General features: G+C 36.1%; 1 protein-coding gene across 1 annotated transcript; it reads left to right on the top strand.

Annotated features, from left to right (window-relative positions):
- The first annotated feature begins 19,147 nt into the window (after positions 1-19,147).
- Positions 19,148-19,522, top strand: LOC145791351 (uncharacterized). The gene has a single exon (XM_082871707.1). It carries the CDS (start codon positions 19,148-19,150, stop codon positions 19,520-19,522), a length of 375 nt encoding a protein of 124 aa, XP_082727833.1.
- The last annotated feature ends 247 nt before the right edge of the window (positions 19,523-19,769 follow it).

The raw sequence follows: 19,769 nt of genomic DNA, 5'->3' as shown, positions 1-19,769 counted from the left end.
CAATCACATTTAACCATTTGTATTTTTAGTAAAATTATTAGTATGGGATAGAATTATTCATTTGGATACACCACGGTCCACGGCATGGTAAGGCCAACAAAAAATAGGGAAAAGAGGATGGGGTGTTTGATAACATGATTTAGTACTTAGAACTGAATGTATTAAGGCGGTGTTTGGCAAGTTGGGTTTGGAGGATTTGTTGGCTAAAATCCACAAAAGGCAAAATATGTTAAAATAGTCAATAAGACAAAATGTCACACCAAATTCATAATTATTTCATTTTTTCTCTCACAAACATCACATCCAACTACAAAAAAATTAATCATCTTCCAAAATAGAAATATTTTAGCTTACTAAAATAGTCAAAAACTAAAATAGCCTAATAAAATAGCCAACTTTCCAAACGAGGCCTAAGTAATAATCAATAAATCCGTTTGACAACCATAATTGATATCACTTAAAAATTTAAGTATCTCTTAAAACATTGGCTAAAACTTTAAAAAAAAAATTAAGTCATTTAAAATTACTTAATTATAATTGAATTTATAAATACTAAATATAAGTATCAATATATACTATTATAAATTCACCACTACCACCACCATTGCAACCACTACTACTGCCACCATCACCAACATGCCACCGTCACCACCATTGCCACTAGCGCTACCACTACCACCAACACAACCACCATCACTACAGTTATCGCTACCATCGATCCATCACCATGCCACCATCGTCACCACAATCACAACCACCACCATCATGACAACACTACTACTATCATTGCTACTGCTACTACCACCATCACCACCACCACCACTACTACCACTACATTCATTACCATTGTCATTGTTTCCATAAGTATCATCATCGTTTTACTATCACTAGTATCATTATTGCTGCCATCACCACCACCATTATAATATAAAAATTGAAATATACAATTTAAAAATAATAAATTTCAAATTTGATTTACATATCAAACAACTTATTTTTAGTTTAGCACTTAAATTTTTATCAAGCAACTTTTAAGCTTAAAAAATTCTGCATTTAGTTTTCAATATTTAATTTTCAGTTTCCAATTTTCAGACTTCAGTTTTTAATTTTCAATTTTATCAAACACCCTTAACTCACATATAAAAATGATTTTTAATTTTTTAATTTTTTGATCATAAAAATAGATATGTGGATAGGCAGACTAATTCATTGTAAGTAAGAAAATATTCACAAGGCATAATTACTCACTTGGAATGATACTCACTTTGGTAGGTTTCAACCACTATGGGCGTGGTGAGATCATAAATTGAGCTGTGATTGAGGCCTCGAAAATGAGGCTCGAAATTGCCTCGAATGTATTTTTTTTTTTTTTCTGGGCTAATACATTGCAGAAAAAAATAAATAAAAATAATAATAATAATAACAAGCAAAGCATCAACCCAGCAAAAAAAAAAAAAAAAAAGAAAAGAAAAAGAAAAAGAAAATTCGAGGCAAATTTGAGCCAAAAAATTTGAGGCCTCAATCATTAATCTTATAAATAATGGTTAGGAGTTAGAGGGAAAAGGGGTCACTGTTGTGCTTTTAACACAACAGTGATTGTGGTGTCTTTATTTGAGGTGTGTATTATAGCTTTATTTTTATGATCCAAACCGTTAATTTTGTAGAGTTTGTTGAGTACTTCATGCCTACCAAAAATCATATTAATTGGATATCAACAACTATATGATCGATAACCAAAAAAATAAATAATAAGTTTTTCTTTTGAGAAATAGCATAAACAATATGCTATTCGATCATATATTTACTGATATCCGATTAATATAATTTTTGGTAGACATGAAGTACTCAACAAACTCTACAAAATGAACGGTTTGGATTATAAAAATAAGACCATAATACACCTCAAACAGAAGCACCACAGTCACTGCTGTGCTAAAAGCACAGCAGTGACCCCATATCTGAGTTTAGAGATGTTGTTGGGTATTTGTGGGCTCATCACAAGGATCACCTCGATAATTGAACTTGTTTATATTAAAGAGCTCATAAAAAAGATCATTCGTGTAAAAATTAAATTATTTAAATAACCTTGAGCAAATGTTTAAATCACATTTGTTATTAAAAAATAAATGCCAATTATAATTTTGATCATGAACCATTTATTATTTTGAAGACAATTATAATCTAATAATATATTTATAGTATTCTGATCAATTTTATTTTTTTGTAAGAATGATTTTCTCAACAGACCTTTGAATATGAACAATTCGAATTATTAAAATAAATCCCGGGGTGAGACTATGTAGGCCCAACAACACCTCTAGTACTAGTGGGAAGAAAAAATATAAGGCCTTGGGGTTTGAATATTTTTTATATCTCATATGTTTATAATCACAAATATTATAGTAGATTTCTTTTTGACCTATTGATTTATGATTTTTCCTTGGAAGGAAGTGAAAGGGGATTTAAGGAGTAATAGCACAACATACCAAAGCTTGTATGGAGTTTTGCTACATTCCCTATTTTATCACCCTCAATTACAATTCTAATGAGGTGACAAGCAATACTAAAAAAAGAAAAAAGAAATTTGAAGAGAATTGATTAGTTAATATTATTTGCTATTTGATTAGAGATGTAATTAGGGATGAAAAAAAATCGGAGAATATGACATTTCTCAACTTGTATGTGTCTTGACAATAAATTCTTTTGCACCAAATGTGAAAGTGATCTTTTGAGGGTATGCAAATGGAGGAAGTTGCTACGAAGATGGGGTGAAAAAGCAATGGACAAAATGAATGGAATGGAATCATATTAAACAATATTTTTGACAATTAAAAATAGTCTACGTCATTGGTGTGAATCATATATATACATATATATATATATATATATATGTTATTTTTTTCGAAAAGCTATTAGTTTCATTAAATAATAAAAAAGGAGATTGATTTCTTATTTGTGTCCTTTTTTATATTTTACTTTTTAATTAGACGATGTAGGGTTATAAATGAACAGAGCCCGTTCGTGAACAAACTTGAACTCGACTCAGTATGGACTCATTCAAATCGGTTCGTTAAATTTTTATTGCATTCGAGTAAGAACTCGTTAAAATCTTAATAAACAAATCCAAACATATTAAAATTCAACTCGTTAGCTTGGGTCGTTAGTTGGTTCATTTAATATTTATTTAAATAATAGAATAAATATATTATTTATAAATTAAAAAAATATGTATGAACAATAGGATAAATATGGTGGTTGTAGATATCATTATTTTAGTAAGATATTGACTTTTTTTTTTTAGTATGTTTATATATATTATATATAATTAATTTTAACTTTTAATCTTATATATAAATATGAATTTATAATTTTTTTGGCTCGTTAAAGTTTATGAACATGCTCGAGCTCGAGTCAGAATCAAGTCTAAACCAACTCAGCTCAAACTCAATTCGTTAAATTTCTATTGAGTTCGCACTCGAGTTCAAACTCATTAAAATCTTAATAAATAAATCCAAACATATTAAAGCTCAACTCGACTCGATTCGACTCGTTTACAGCCTACACGTATGTAAAGTTTATGAGCCCAACCAGTGGCGGAGCCAAGAAATTAAATCAGGGGGGGAACTTATTAATTATAATATTGAAAATTTTTACAAAAATATTTCACATAAATTTTTACTATTGACTTCAAGAAAGATAAAAAAAAAATAATCAGTGTGTTTAGTTTTAGTTTTCTAAATTCAATTTTTTAAAAACTAAGTTTTTTGTTTTTTGCGTATTTTTTTGATTTTAGTGAATATTTTTTAAATTTTCAACAATTTTTTTACTTTTTTAGATGCACCTAGCTTAAATATGTATCCAAATAGTAAAATATTTGTGAAAAAATATTTAAAGAAATTAATAAATGCACAAAAATAAGAAAAATGTACTGAATTTTCGTATTATTTTTATATTTTTTGGTATTTAGTGTATTTTTTAAAGATTTTTTTCACAAATATTATACTTTTTAGGTATATTTATGTTTGGTGTGTCTAAAAATTAAAAGAATTTGCTTAAAATATTAAAAAATTTTATTGAAAACATGAAAATACGGAAAATAAAAATAAATTTTTTTTTGAAAACTGTTTTTTGAAAACTAGAACCAAACAAGCTGAATGCTATTTGTAATTAGTGTATCATGGACAATATTAAAAAAAGTCATGGATATAAAGTTTTAAAATAAATTATATAATGATAAAGTAATTTTTTTATAAAAAATATGCATAAAAATTCAATATAATACTCATACCACGCCATCAATAACATGTGATATCATCAGCCAATAATAAAGAAACACGTGGAAGATGAACGTTACATGTCAAATATAACTAACAATTCAATAAATTCTATATTTTTATTGAGATTAATTATGTTTACATTTCAATAGTGATAGACATCACCATTATATTGAAATTTTCATAGATAATAATATGGTAGTCACTTTATTTTCAATCAAAACAACCATTATTATTCTCATTATTTTAAAAATGTCACTGACATTTAAAATAATATTTTTATAAATTTTTTAATTTAAAATATTTTCTTTATATTTACAAAAAAAATAAAATAAAATAAAAAATCCAAAAACCCAGGGGACTCGTGACCCTCCTAAACCCTTGTTAGCTCCGCCCCTGAGCCCAACATTCAGTAACATTCAAATAATTACATGGAAGTAGTATTATGTTTAAGTTGAGAGACTAGTCTCGCATAATTTTATTTTAATAATTAATCCATTCAAAACCCAACCAAACTAGTCTCCAATAATTTTTAACCGTTGATTTATAGATTTTACTAATATTTAGAATATTGGATCGGACCGAAAAACCGGCACAGTGCTGCCAAAAAAAATTATAAATTAATGTTAAAATTTATACACTTTAATAATTAAAATGTTATATTTTTTAATGATTTGTAAAAATTTCCCCCACTCCACTTACAAGTAATTTTCCCTTTTGTACAAAACTGGCAAAATACACAATTGCATCAGTTGAACTTGAACACACATAATCAGATGCTGGAAAAAATAGTCTGCTAGGATCAAAGTCGACACCTCAAGCATGAAAGTAAATTGCTTTGCACCACACCAGCAATATACTCCTTTATATGTAGGAATGAGAAGATTATCTGATCTAATTATATTTCTCTCCATCTGATTTTAATATTAAAAAATTTGGGAGAATATTGATAGGGTAGGGTAAATTATCGGGGTATGAAGATGAAAATTGTTAGGATAAGAGTAAAATATGAAATTTTGTCATTAAATATTGAGTTTTTCTTCTTTCTTTTTTTTTATGTTGAAAATTTATCATTGAAATAGTTGAATTTAAAATTAAAGATTTGACGCGAAATCCGAAAAAACTCAACCCGTTGCTATCCCTACATATATGAGATATGTTTTATTTATTTATTCAATTCATTTTCTCTCGAATACTAGTATAATTATAATTTTTACAAACAACATCAATATATAAGGTATATTTAATAGGAAAAATTGATGAAATATCCATCACATGCGGTGTTTTGAGACGAGATCCAAGCTTTGATCTTTATTGGTTATGAGGATATATATATGACATTTGTTAGTTGGTAAGTCTAGAATGCTCTGACTGGTAAAGACAATTCCTAATATCTTTGCCCTTTATATGCATTTTGTATTAAAAAACTTAAAAATTCTATAACATGAGTTCTACACATCTAATTTTAAGATATTTAAAACAAGATCAATAGATAGAATTTATATATATAATTTGAATAGATAGATTTTTCGATCTTGCATCTCATGATTTAAGTGAAAAAATTCAAATTCAATGCCGAAAGAAGCATTTTATCTCATAAAAATAAGTGATGAAACTATCTTTGGCTATTTTAGTTGAACAGATATAAAAAATTTACATGGAGATAGGTCATCGAGCTTTTAACATAAATAAAAAAAAAATTTGGTGGTATTTTTAGGTTTTAAAGGCATTCAAAATAAAAAAATAAAATAAAATAGGGAGAGATATAGAAAAAATTTATATATATATATATTTTTAACTTGAAAATGTATAGATACACGCTGAAATGACAAAGAAATGGGCAAATAGGTCTTAAAAATGGACAAATAGGCTTTAATATAGAAGATATGCCTCTTTTTAAACAATTTGTCCCCCATATCTAAAAAAAACAAAAAAAGCTTACCGATATTTGAATTTATTTAGATCTATTTGTCCCTATATTTTTAACTTATTTATCACCATGTTTGAACCTATCTATCCCCATATTTTTAACCTATCTATCATTGTATCGGAACCTATTTGTTCTCATAATTGAACCTATATGTCCATATACTTGTCACCTATCTCCCTCAATTTTTTTATATTATCTGTCATGATATTTTTAACTATACATAAATGTCCCCATGTTTTAACCTATCTATCCCCATATTTAGATCCATTTGTCCCCTATTTAATTTTTTTTTCATTTAAAAGTGATTTAAAAATATACAGATAAGCATATATGTTATTATTTTTGTCACGACCCAAACCCGCCCTTATGGGTTTAGCACCGTAACCGGCTAGTAATCCGAGATAATCGAAGGCCTGCTTAACAGTAAAACAGTAATACAGAGTACAGGGGCTGGCGGAAGCCAAAACAGTAATTAAAAGATGTCCAATGAGCTGTGACAGTCTGTATGCAAAAAGACTTTTCATACATATACACATTCAAACCATAGCAGTATGTACATACATCAATTATAGGTATTCAGGTTAGGGACCAAATCCCTAATTAACAGTATAGAGACAGTCTATACAGTCTATACAGTCTACACATAACAGGTCTATACATAACAGAGACAGATAGGGGAAATCTGAGACACCCCAAAAGCAACCTTAGCTTGGCAGCACATGGAACCTCAAGGTGAGGCACGATGGTTGGCTTGACAAAACAAGAGCTAATCCGACGCTCCTAACTCCGGTCCGGTGCCTGAAAACCTACATATATATATATATATATAAACAGTAAGCTAAAGCTCAGTGAATAACATATGCATAAAGAGGTTAAGAATGAATGTCCTTTAGTATTGAAAACAGTCGTTTATCAGTATATCAGTCATTCAGTTTGCGGCACATAATTCATGCCATAACAGTCATTCAGAAACTATAATAGTTATATGTGGTACATCCAATAGCAAAATAGTATAGTAGGTTTTAACAGACCGAGCAGTCAATGATGGCCATCATATCAGTAAAAAGTGGTGGTTCCAAACATGGGAACCGACTGAGATCTCTGTAACAGTAGCAGTAACAGTAAAATGCTAAGGATGCCACGAATACAGTTCACAAATAGGACAAACATTCATTCAGTAAACAGTGTCATTTCATAAAGCAGTACAGTCATTTGTTCAGAAAATAATCTCAATTGAACATATTTTTACAACATTGTTACTCACAGAGCACTGGGCTATAAGCAACTAGAGCGCCCTCGGATGCCAACCTTACAGTTACAGAATGAACACACACTAAGCTACACAGTTGGGAAATAATAACTTAATCCCTAATTTGCCTCGGTGTGGTTCTATATCAATATCCTCACTAAGATGCCTTAAACTAGGCCTACGAGTGGGATGAAATGAGGATACAAAGATGCACTTTAAAACACTTTTCAGAATTTTCAAAAAACAGGGGTCTCGCTCGAGCGTGGCTTTCTACGCTTGAGTGGACGTGTAGACAAAGGAGCTTCACTCGAACGTGACTTTCGTCGCTCGAGCGGACTGTAAGCTACAGTAAAAATACTGGATGCACAAAAATCACGCTTGACGGGCGCTCGATCTACGCTCAAGCGTGAGACACAAGTCCTCGCTCGAGCGTGAACTCTCTCGCTCGAGCGGACTGTAAACACATGCAAAGTAATGGATACACGCATTTTACGCTCGAGCGCCACTTTCTTCGCTCGAACGGACTGCATGAACACAAGGCGTATGCTCGAGCGTGGAGTTCCTCGCTCGAGCGTGAGTCCAAAATCTGGAATTTCTAGATTTGAACCTCAAGCTCAAAACTCAACTCTAATGCCTCAAAACTCAACCTCTTGGGCCCATTTTTTGGAAAAACACTTTAAACCCATAATATAACATGTTTTGAAGATCAATTTGTAAAATCAAAGCCCAAGGGTGAGTCAATTAAACATAATTTCAAACAAAACTTCAAGAACATGAAGTATATGCAACATGCAAGAATTTAAACAACTTTAAAACTTTAAATACTTGTTCAAAAGAGTCAATTTTCTCAATAACATGATGAATTCATGAACTATACTCAAGATATGAACATGCATGTAACAAATTCCATGAAAACAACTTCAAAACCTTAATATAAGAGCATGCATGCATGATCTAGCTCTCAATTCAACATTGAAAACCAATTCTAGACTCAACTCACTAAACTTCCATGAATCATGCAAGATATAACTTCAATTCACAAATGAGAGGATGAAATTTCTACCTTATGTCTTGAATTCAAGATGTAGAAGCTCAAATAATGCAAGACTCCTTCAAATTCCTAAGCCTCCAAGCCAATTTGGTTGAAAATAAGTTTTTCCCTCACTCTCACTCTCTCTAGTCGGTTAAGCTCAAGGAAATGGGCTGATGAAGTGTTGTATCAAAAGTGTATGAAGTGTGATTAATAAGTCCTAGAATTGTCCACTAAGTGGCATTCTTGTAAATAAGTCCAACGTTGCTAATTTAGCTTATTTGATCCAATTTAATCATACCAAATCACATTTCAATTAAACATGCCATAAACTCACATAAATTCTATTTAGCATAAAACATTAATCAATTTTAGATTCGAGCGCCGATAAGGCCTTCAATTTGCAGTTTAAAACATAAAACACGAACAAATAATTTAACAGTCAAACAGATAGACATGCATTTAAACTAACACACTCAATCAATTAATTCAGAATTTCAATCAATTCAATTACTTATCATGATCAGTCTCAATTTAGCAGTAATTAGTGGTGTTATCAGTAAACAGTAGTGAGGGTTGTCACAATTTTTAATTTTTAAATTTATTCTATTTTTTTATTAATTTTTAAAAAAGTCCATATATAGGCATATTATATCCTGTTTCTTTCTTTCTTTCTTCTCTCCCCCCCCCCTCAAGAAAAACAAAAAATTTCACATTGAATATTGATCTTACTTGAAAGACCTCCAAAAAGAGAATCCACATTGATCTTGTTTAAAAGATCTTCAAAAACACGAATCTATAAATATCAGTTTTATTAAAAATAGATATGTAGAACTCAAGTTAAGAAATTTCAAAGTTTATAAGTATAAAACAAATAAAATGGTACATTTGTGCAACAAAAAATGCATTTCTTTATAACTTTAAGAGTATAGTGTGTGAAGTAATTACCACAAAAGTTTAAAAATTAGATTTATGGTCCGAGTTCTCTATTTAATACTTATTTTTTATTTAGACATAATTGTTAATATACTTATTAAATAATTACAAAGTCACAGTTTAATCTGATTTTACATAATTGAATTAATATTAATGCTTCAGGCGCCGAGAGCTTCAGGCGCAAATGACGTGAATTTGTGGTCATCGGTCGACCGGCCGGACAACGGGGTGAAGCACTTGTCTACTGCGGTTGTAACCTTGTCGACTGCAGCTATCAGTCTCTTTGCCGGATGACCGGCCAAATGATCGGCCGGACGACCGATTAAACAAATTCAAGACAAATTCGCGTCTTAATATTCGAGATCTGTAGCACAACTCTTGAATTAATAATCCATCCATATGACCCTTTATCTAATTTGTTCACTGATTCAATTTTTAGAACCTTCTTTTTTATAGCAACCTAGAAGCCAGTGTATGCACATGTAGCCAGTAATTTCAAAACATTATTGGTCCTAGTGGGGTAGTTGATCTTGACCCTCACACTCTACTAGGATTGGAACAAAGCATATATACCTCCACTGGAAGAAAATAAACTCAATGAAATAAAATAATAGAAGAGGGCAATTGACATGTTTTTTTGACAATTGTTCTCTTTCCTTTGTTTTTCTTTTTGTTATTTAAACCATTAGGTTACAGTCTTGACATGTTTTAGCCAATGATCTATTTGGAGATTTTCAAAAGTTAAGTATTAGTTTTTGGATGTTTTCATAATCTTCCTTGGTTCTTCTTTGGAAAGTGACCCAATAACATGATTTGAAACAATTTTCATTAGTAAATTAGAGGCTATCGAAAACATCAGAATTGAAGGTTTTGGACCTATGTAGAAAAATTTAAATGAGATTTTTTTTTCTATATTTTTTATATTATGATTTTTTCTGCATATGTTATTTTGTCAAATATAATACACACTCTATTTTAAGGACAATCTCCATTGGATTAAAGCTGCACAAAGAATTAAGGATAGAAGAATGGCTATGGAGTGGGAATATCCGTCAAGGCATCATAGATAGTTTATAGGAGATGTAACTATATCTAACAATATATATAAAAGGAAGGACTGAATAAAAAATAAAATAAAATTTAAAATAAAAAAAAGGTGAGGAAATGCTACCATAATTTACCTGTTGATTTATGATTTATCCTGGAAGCTTCAATACTTGTTTGTAGATAAAATTATATTTTGCAACAAATGTGAATGAGACTCCATGGGCAAACATTTGGAGATGGTAGAAGCTGCTAGGAAGTTGGGGTAATTAATAAAATAAAATAAATAAATGAAAGGCTGTAGAAAATTGAGGGAAAAGTAGTGGTATGGACATGGGGACGAAGATGTCGGGAAAGTGGAGTTTTTTATTTTTATTTTTTACTAAACTCACAATATTTTATGTATTTCTAAAATTTAATTGGGTCATTTTACAATATACACTTTTTTAGGTATGTACTATATGTAAGTTATGATAATTTTTGATATTGATATCACAAATGTCATAAGTAAATCGCTTTAAGACACAATTAAAAAAAGAGAAAATTGGTAATAAATTCATTTTAAGAAGAGTACAAGGCATTAAGTCTGGTAGATATTTTTTGATAGTGATAAATCCACCATTTGTGAAATAATTTGGTGAGAAATCATTTTGTTTGTTTTAAAAGATATTTTGTTTCCAATTTTATCTCTGAATTTTCATGTTGACTTTTTTTTTTTATCTAATTGACTTTTTTGACTATCTGTTTAAATTTATATCCATCTGCTCAAAATTTTTAACTATCTATTTAAATTTATATCTATCTGTTGAATTTTTCCCTCTATATGTTCATTTTTTCCTTATCTGTTCAAAATATATATCTATTTGTTTAAAAACTTTTGACTATCTGTTCAATTTTTGTCTTTTATCTATTCAAATATCTGTCCAAATTTTAATATCTGTTATATTTTTTCATTTATCTGTTTAAATCTATCTATCCCAATTTTATTATCTATTCAACAACAATAACAAATCTATCTATTGAAAATCTAACAAAAACAAATCTATCTGTTAAAAATATATATCTCTTCCCACTATCTATTTGTCCAAATTTAACAACTCTAGTCGGTCTTTCCTCATCGAAAAGCCACTCACTATTTATTCAAACCAAACATATGGATATGCAATATATTTCATCATTAACAACAATAACTACACATTATCATCATCATTAACCAACAACTACGGAAAAAAAAAAAAAAAAGAACTATAGAATCTGAAGCCACGAATCACAACAATACCAAAAAAAAAAAAATGTAAAAAAAGAAGAAGAAAAAAGAAAGTAAACCTAGGGCTTCAACTCAGATCTGCAAAACATTTAAAAAGAATTGATTACTTGATATTATTTGCTATTTTATTAAAGGTGCAATTGGGATGAAAAAATTGAAGAATAAGACATTTCTCAACTGGTACGTGTCTTGACAATAAATTCTTTTGCACCAAATGTGAAAGAGATCTTTTGAGGACATGCGAACGGAGGAAGCTGCTACGAAGATGGGGTGAAGAAGCAATGGACAAAATGAATGAAATGGAATCATATTAAACAACATTTTCGGCAATTAAAAATAGTCTACGTCATTGGTGTGAATCATATATATATATATATATATATTATTTTTTAAAAAAGGTTGTTAAGTTTTATTAAGTGCTTGTTTGGGATCCTCTAAAAAAGATTAAAAAAAAATTAAAAAATTACTAAAAAAGCAAAAAAGTTAACACTATTCACAAAAGTTTGGGCGGGAAAAAAAGGTTCAATAGTTAGAGGGGGAAAAAGACAGAATTACGCTTCGTTTGTCCGTTCTTGTGATGACCCAGATTTTTTTTAAAAAAAATAGACAGTGCATAATTTAATTGAGCAAATTTTTAGATTTGACAGTTGTGTAAATTCTGTGCGAAAACAGTTCGGTTTTGTATTTTTTTAAAATAGTTTCTGATCTCAAAAAATTATGACATTTTTATATGTTGTTCACATACAAGTCTAGCATGTTGGGTAAAAATTTCAAAATTTATTGATAAGTATTTATTTTGTGAAAATTCACGACTGATTGGTGTTCAGTTTAATTTATAGCAGAATTTTGTTATTTAATTTTGAATGTTTAGATCATGATTTGGATAAATTTGTTGGGTCTATTTTGCTATATAATTGGATCATGTTTGGCTTATACGTGGGACCCATGACTTAGATTTAATTTAATTTGAATTTGTTTAGTGACTCATGTTTAACTGTTTGGTCCTTTTTAATTATATGATTGGTAGTAACCACCTGAGGAGTTGTTATTATTTATTATATAGGAGTTATAATAAATATTTAATAATTGATTTTATGGTGTGTACCATATGGTGAAAAATTATATATTTTATAAAGAATGAAAATGTGTATATTTCCTAGTGAACAAAATATTATATTTTGTGATATACAAAAATGTTATATTTTGTGGTGAGAAAAATTATATCATTTTATAATTTATATTATAAAATTTTGAGGTATTATTACAAAAAATATATTTTTGGGAAACTAAACTTTGGGAAGCAAACCCACGTGGGTTGCCTCCCCACTTTTTCCTTCCATCTTTTCATATCTTTTCTTTAGGCATTTCATTTTGGTGGGTGGAGCAGAGACCTCATGCTCTCTCTCTCTCTTTCTCTCTCCCTCTCTCTCTCTCTTTTTTATTTTCCTCCATTGTTGGCTTAAGCTTTAAGCTTAGAGTGAAAGTCTTTAGAGTGAGATTTTGCAAAAGTGTTGTAAATGAAAGTTGGAGAGCTCATCGTGATTTTCATAATGGTAGTCATGGATTCATGATCAGGCAAGATTTGCCTTCCAGATCTGCTCTTCTTCATTATTTGAGGTAGGGACTTTCTTCATACTTTTACATTAAGGCTATGTTAGGGTTATTTTGAGAAAATATATCATTATAAGAGGTATTGCACATATATATATATATATATATATGTAATTTTTAGATTTTTGTTTGGTAATTTTTGGAAGAAAAATTATGTTGAAATGTTAAGAATGTTGACATTTTGAGATTGATTTTGAAAAAATCATTTTGTGTTGTTAATTTTGTAAAAAAAAATCCGAAAATAAAATTTAAAGATTGTATGATTGTATTTACATCATATTATGATTAGATGATTTATTTTGAGAAATATAAAGTTGAATTATTTTTTTATCTTTGATTTCGTAATTTATTTTTGAGAAAAATAAATTGATATTGAGGAATATTGTGTAAATTGTTAATGAGAGGGAGATTCTTAATTCGGTTTTGGGCCGAGGTAATGGCCGGGTTGAACGAGGTCCGAGTGTGTTTGGACCGAGCTAGCCTGGGCCGATCTTGGGCTGTCTTGCTCGGTTGAAGTCTAGGGCCCATTTGGCCGAGATGAGTCTCTGTCAGCTCGGGCCCTATTGTTCGCTCGTTTAGCTCGGCGAGTCAGGTCCTCCGCAGACTGGCCTATCCTAGCAGGAGCTTGGTCATCACGGAGTGCTATAGAGCTCGGTCGTAATGGAGCCCGACGAGGAGCACTACTTGTCTCGTTAAGTAACACGGTCGTAGGAGGTCGAGGTAGTGCTGTCGGGCTGCACGTTCGCGCCAATGCCGTTTGGCGGTTCGATTAGGTGGCGTTTAGCTGAATTTGCACTGACACGTGGGAGAGCGTGATAGGAGAGTAGCTCCACGCGTCAATAGGCGAATGGATGCAGAGGAGAGCGCATAAAGTATTTAAATGCGATTGCGCCCCCCATGCTGGGGATGGAACATCTTCTGGTGAGAGAAACACTAATACATTATCTTCTCTCTCTTCTCTGTCTCTGTGTGTGTGTGCTAACTTGACCGTCGGAGGGGTTTTCCGGTAACACATCGCCGGGTAGCTCACCACTGTTGTGTACGCAGGTTAACCGGAACGAAGCGGAGCTTGGACGCGAGGAGTACGGGCGGTGTCGAATATTTCCTCCCCGTACAATTGGTGCTGTCTGTGGAAAACTTGAACAGACACAACCTTGCCTTCCAAGCTCATCGGATCACCCACCATGGCAAACAACGATGAAATACCATTGTCTGCCATCGACGGTATTACCCCAGAGTCGGTCCGGCGGAGAGACGGACTTCCTGCCGTTCCGAACATGGCGGGCCTGGAGACTTCCCAAGGAAGTCTTCCTAGAGATGCACGGGATAAACGCGCCCGAAGCTTTGGTCATCCATGAAGTCCAGACGGACACCGGCGGCAGAGAGAGTCGCACGCTCAATGCTTGGAACATAAGTTAAGAGACCAGGACGCCGTCATCCAGAGAATGGTAGCAGAGATGGAAGCTCTCAAATGACAAGTCAAATGGAAGGATGTTGTTGGATTGAGGGACCACAGTGAGCGCACCCAACCCCGCTGCTCAGGCAGCCAGAACCAGCGGCACACGCCCTCCCTTTGCATCACCAGAAACTATGGGCTTGGAGACTCAAAGCCGCCCGCAAAGAAGTCCAGCACGCAAGATAGTAGCTACCACCCCTCACGCCCGTCGACGACGTCGAGATATTCCTACTCCGCTCACTCAGAGGACTTGAGAGACGTTTTAAAGGAACGAACTCGCCGACGGGAGGTTCAAAGGGTGCCGGCACTCCAGCGACTATCTTACGGAGGTCATGCCAGTGAGGAGGTCATAATGCCACCGCCCCGCTCAGTCGTGCCTGTCCCCCTGGACACAGATTTGGCGAGACTGAACGCCACCCCTTCTCCCTTGAGATAGAGACCACACCGCTCCCAGCGGGCTCTCACCAGCCCAAGTTTATGCTTTATGATGGAAAAACCAATCCGTACATGCATGTAAGCCACTTCCGGCAGGTCATGGCCGGACACAGGCGTAATGACGTTCTCATGTGCCTTATTTTTCCATCGAGTTTGGGCGAGTTGGGCTTGAAATGGTTTGAGAGGCTTTCGGAGGAAAGCATCGAAAGGTGGCAGTAGTTGGCGGAAGCATTCGTGACTCGATTCAAAACTAACACCACAACACCAAAGGAAGTGGACCACCTCCTGAGTGTCAAGATAGAGTCAAGCGACACCCTCAAAGCATACAACGCCAGGTATTGGGAGACCTTCAATGAGATCCTAGATTGCCCGATCAACTTGGCAATCACCCAATATAAACGCGGTCTCCCGGTCAGATATAGACTGAGGGACTCGCTCACGATGAATCAGCTGACTTTCATGGGACAGCTGATATAACGCATCAATGCGCACATCCGAGTAGAGGATGATGCGGCGGCATCCACCGTGAAGACAAATCCGGTGACTGCAGACAAAAGGACAGCTGGAAAAGTACACGCAGTCGGACATGAGGCAAACTGTCCAAATGACCGCGCAAGGGACTTTGACCATGGTTCGGATCGTAGAAACCGGGGTAAAGGTCGCCGTAATGACCGAGCGGATTATCCTCGCGATGACGCAGCAGATGCGAACAGAAAGTTGAACGCTCGGACGGGCATCACCACGGTTTTTAAGATTCCAATCTACTGCATACTTAGTGAAATCCGCGACGAGGTTTACGTCCGATTTCCCGCTAAGTTAGGCGATGCGCAAAAGGGTTTCAATCCATGGTACCGCTGCACATTTCATAGGGAGCGGGGGCACCGGACGGAGGACTGTTTGCCCTTGAAGCACCACTTGGAGGAGTTAGTTGCAGCCGGTCACTTGAACTGTTACATCGATGGGGAAGTAAGGGCCGCGCGCCGTACCCTGGCTGAGCCAAGCGGTTCAGATGACCTAGAGGCGCCCCCCCAAGGCGTAGTCAATGTAATCCACGGTATAATGGAGCTAGCTCTGGTATGCGAGCTCCGGGAGATGATAAAAAAGGTAGAACATATGAGGGAGGTTCTGTCAGTCCAGCCCGCGATCAAAAGGGGCAAGACCGAGGAGAAAAATGTGATTTGTTTCTCAAGCAGGGACCTTGAGCACACCCAAATGCCACACAACGATGCCCTAGTGGTCACCCTTCGCGTCAGGGACTTTGATGTTAAGTGCATCTTGATCGACCAAGGTAGCTCGGTCGAGATCATGTACTACGACACCTTCAAGCAGGTCAAACTCCAGGATACAGAATTGGCTCTGGCAACTTCGCCGCTCATTGGTTTCAACTCACAATCGGAGTGGCCGATGGGAAAGATAATCTTGCCGCTCAAAGCCGGATTCGTGGTCAAGCAGGTAGAGTTCTGGGTATTGAAGGTGCCGTCCACATACAACCTGATCCTAGGTAGGGGATGCCCTCACGCTATGCAGGCGGTAGCGTCAACCTACCACCAGGTCTTGAGGTTTCCCTCGGCTACGGGGGAAGTTGAGGAGATTTGGGGCGATCAAGTCATGTCGAAGCAGTGTTTCGTGGCAGTGAATGGAAGCCGAGCTGCTAAAGGTTTCGTGCAAATGATCGAAGGTCTGAAAGACCAAGGTGTCCTTGATGACGTGGGCACCAGGGCTGTGGAAAAGGCTGTTGAAGAGTTGGTGGAGGTGCGGGTCGACACAAAAAGTTCTGACAAGTTCTTTTTGCTGGGTTCTAGCCTGACCGCCAAAGAAAGAATCAAGATAGTAGAGTTTTTGGTGGCGAATATCGAAGTCTTTGCATGGACGCCTTACGATATGCCTGGCATAGATCCAAGCATTATTTGCCATTAACTCAATGTCTTCCCGGATGCGCGTCCTGTCATTCAAAGAACGAGGAGATCCGCCCTTCACCACGTCGAGGTAGTCACTGAGGAAGTCAAGAACTTGCTGGAAGTTAGGGCAATCCAGGAGGTGCACTACCCTCGGTGGGTTTCGAACACGGTCATGGTACCCAAGAAGAATGAGAAGTGGCGAGTTTGTGTTGATTACAAGACGGTCAACCGAGCTTGCCCCAAAGATAGCTTTTCTCTCTCTAGAATAAACCAGCTAGTGGATCTTACAATCGGACATAATAGGCTCAGTTTCTTAGATGCCTATCGCGGCTATCATCAGATCGCCATGCATGAACCCGACCGCGAGATAACTTCTTTCACAACTCTGAGGGGATTGTTCTGCTATAGAGTCATGCCTTTTGGTTTGAAGAACGCCTGGGCAACTCTCCAGAGGATAGTGACCAAAATGTTCCCTTTTCTGCTAGGCCGCACCATGGAGGCTTACATCGATGACATGTTGGTCAAGAGCAAGTAGCAGGCCGACCACTTGTCCAACCTAGCCGAGATGTTTACCATTCTCAAGCAACACAAGCTTCGCCTGAATGCGTCGAAGTGTGCCTTCAGTGTGGGGTTAGGGAAATTCCTTGGTTTCCTAGTCACCAACCGAGGCATCGAAGTGAACCCCTCACAAATCAAAGCTATACAAGAATTAAAACAGCCCAACTTGGCAAAGGATGTGCAACATCTTGCCGGTATAGCAACCGCATTTAACCGATTCATAAGTCGGTCATCAGATCGTTGCCGACCTTTCTTTCGAGCTTTAAAGTCCAAGTTTTCATGGGATGAGGAATGTGACAGGGCTTTGGCTGAGCTCAAGACGTATTTGTCTTCTGCCCCGCTCTTCGTGACACCCAAGCTCGGCGAAGAACTCTACCTTTATCTGGCAGTTTCTCAACATGCAGTTAGCACAGTGCTTGTCCAGTCAGAAGGCATCAAACACCTCCTTATCTTTTACGTGAGCAAAACCTTGCTACCGGCAGAGTCGAGGTACTTGCCACTGAAAAAACTTGCTTTGGCACTAATGATGGCCTCTAGGAAATTGGCGCACTACTTTCATGCTCACACAATCGTGGTGTTGACCGAATTCCCTCTGAAAGCCTTTTTCAAGCGGGCAGATTTCTCTGGTCGAATTCTGAAGTGGGCAGTCGAACTGGGAAAATTCGACGTTAAGTTTCAACCCTGAACCGCCATCAAAGCCCAAGCCTTGGCCGACTTTGTTGTTGAATTCTCACCTGGAATTCACCCGGGTTGCTTGGTAGATCTTACCGCGGTAGCTGGGGTGGCGAGTGCAAGCCCAACAGAAATTGTACAACAGCGTGATGTTGGCGACGAGGAACTTGCGCGCCCATCCATAGAACCTTAAATTGAAAGTGTCCTTCAGCCTGGCAATACGATGATGGACTTGGGAATAACAAATCAACCTGTTGGGTCCGGCGCAGCATCGCCAAGAAGCGATGATGATGTGTCCGTTGAAATAGACAACAGTGAAATTGAAGCCAAACAGCCGAGCGACCGTGATCCCATCAACTTTCAGGCCTCCCAGGACCCCTCAGAGCGTTGGAAACTCTTCGTCGGTGAAATGTGAAAACTTTTTGTAGATGGCGCCTCAAACCGACACGGCGCCAGGCTGGGCATAGTTTTGATCTCGCCAGACAGTCTGACCATTAAACACTCTATCACACTCAGATCCCTTGCGTCAAACAACGAGGCTAAGTACGAAGCGCTGCTGGCCGGGCTTAAGAGCGCGCACTGGTTGCGCGTATTCGAGCTGATGGTTTACAGCGACTTCCAACTTGTTATCAACCAAGTGTCTGGAGTGTACGAAGCCAAAGATAACAGAATGGCCAAGTACCAAGCTCTGGTGAGAGACTATATCAAGCGATTCCAAGCAATAAGGGTCCAACAAATTGGTCGTGAAGAAAACGGCTGAGCGGATGAGTTGGCTGGTCTCGCTTCCATGGTCGACAGTTCAACTCCCAGTCCTCTCCTGATTGAGTTTCTTCCAAGGCCTAGTATTGAAGAATCCAAGCAGACGGAAGTACTCTGCACCGAGCTTGGCCCCTCTTGGATGGACCCTATCATCCTCTTCTTAAAAGAACGAACCCTTCCGGCCAATAAAAAGGAAGCACATAAAGTCCGGGTGAAGTCAGAGCGGCTTTGCCTCTCTCCATCTGGTGCTTTATACAAGAAGTCATTCACTGGTTTGTACCTCAAGTGCGTTTATCCACACCGCATGGAAGCTTTCCTTTACGAGATCCACGAAGGCATGTACGGAAGTCACATGGGGGGGAGATCTTTGGCTTACCGTGCTATTTCGCAAGGATACTGGTGACCGTGCATGCAAGCAGACGCACAAAAAAATGTTAGAAAATGCGAAAAATGCCAAAAGTTCGCCCACCAAATTCACAAACCGGCCAGAGAACTCCTCATCCTCACAAGTCCTTGGCCTTTCGCAATGTGGGGGTTGGACATAGTGGGACCACTCCCAATAGCGCCAGGCAACCGAAAGTTTTTCATTGCGACGACCGATTACTTCACCAAATAGGTCGAAGCCAAGCCTTTAGCGACCATCAAAGAGA

The sequence above is a fragment of the Camellia sinensis genome, chromosome 5, assembly GCF_055761805.1.
Source record: "Camellia sinensis isolate YWXY chromosome 5, ASM5576180v1, whole genome shotgun sequence".
NCBI lineage: Eukaryota > Viridiplantae > Streptophyta > Magnoliopsida > Ericales > Theaceae > Camellia > Camellia sinensis.
This window is presented reverse-complemented; position numbering and strand designations above follow the sequence as displayed.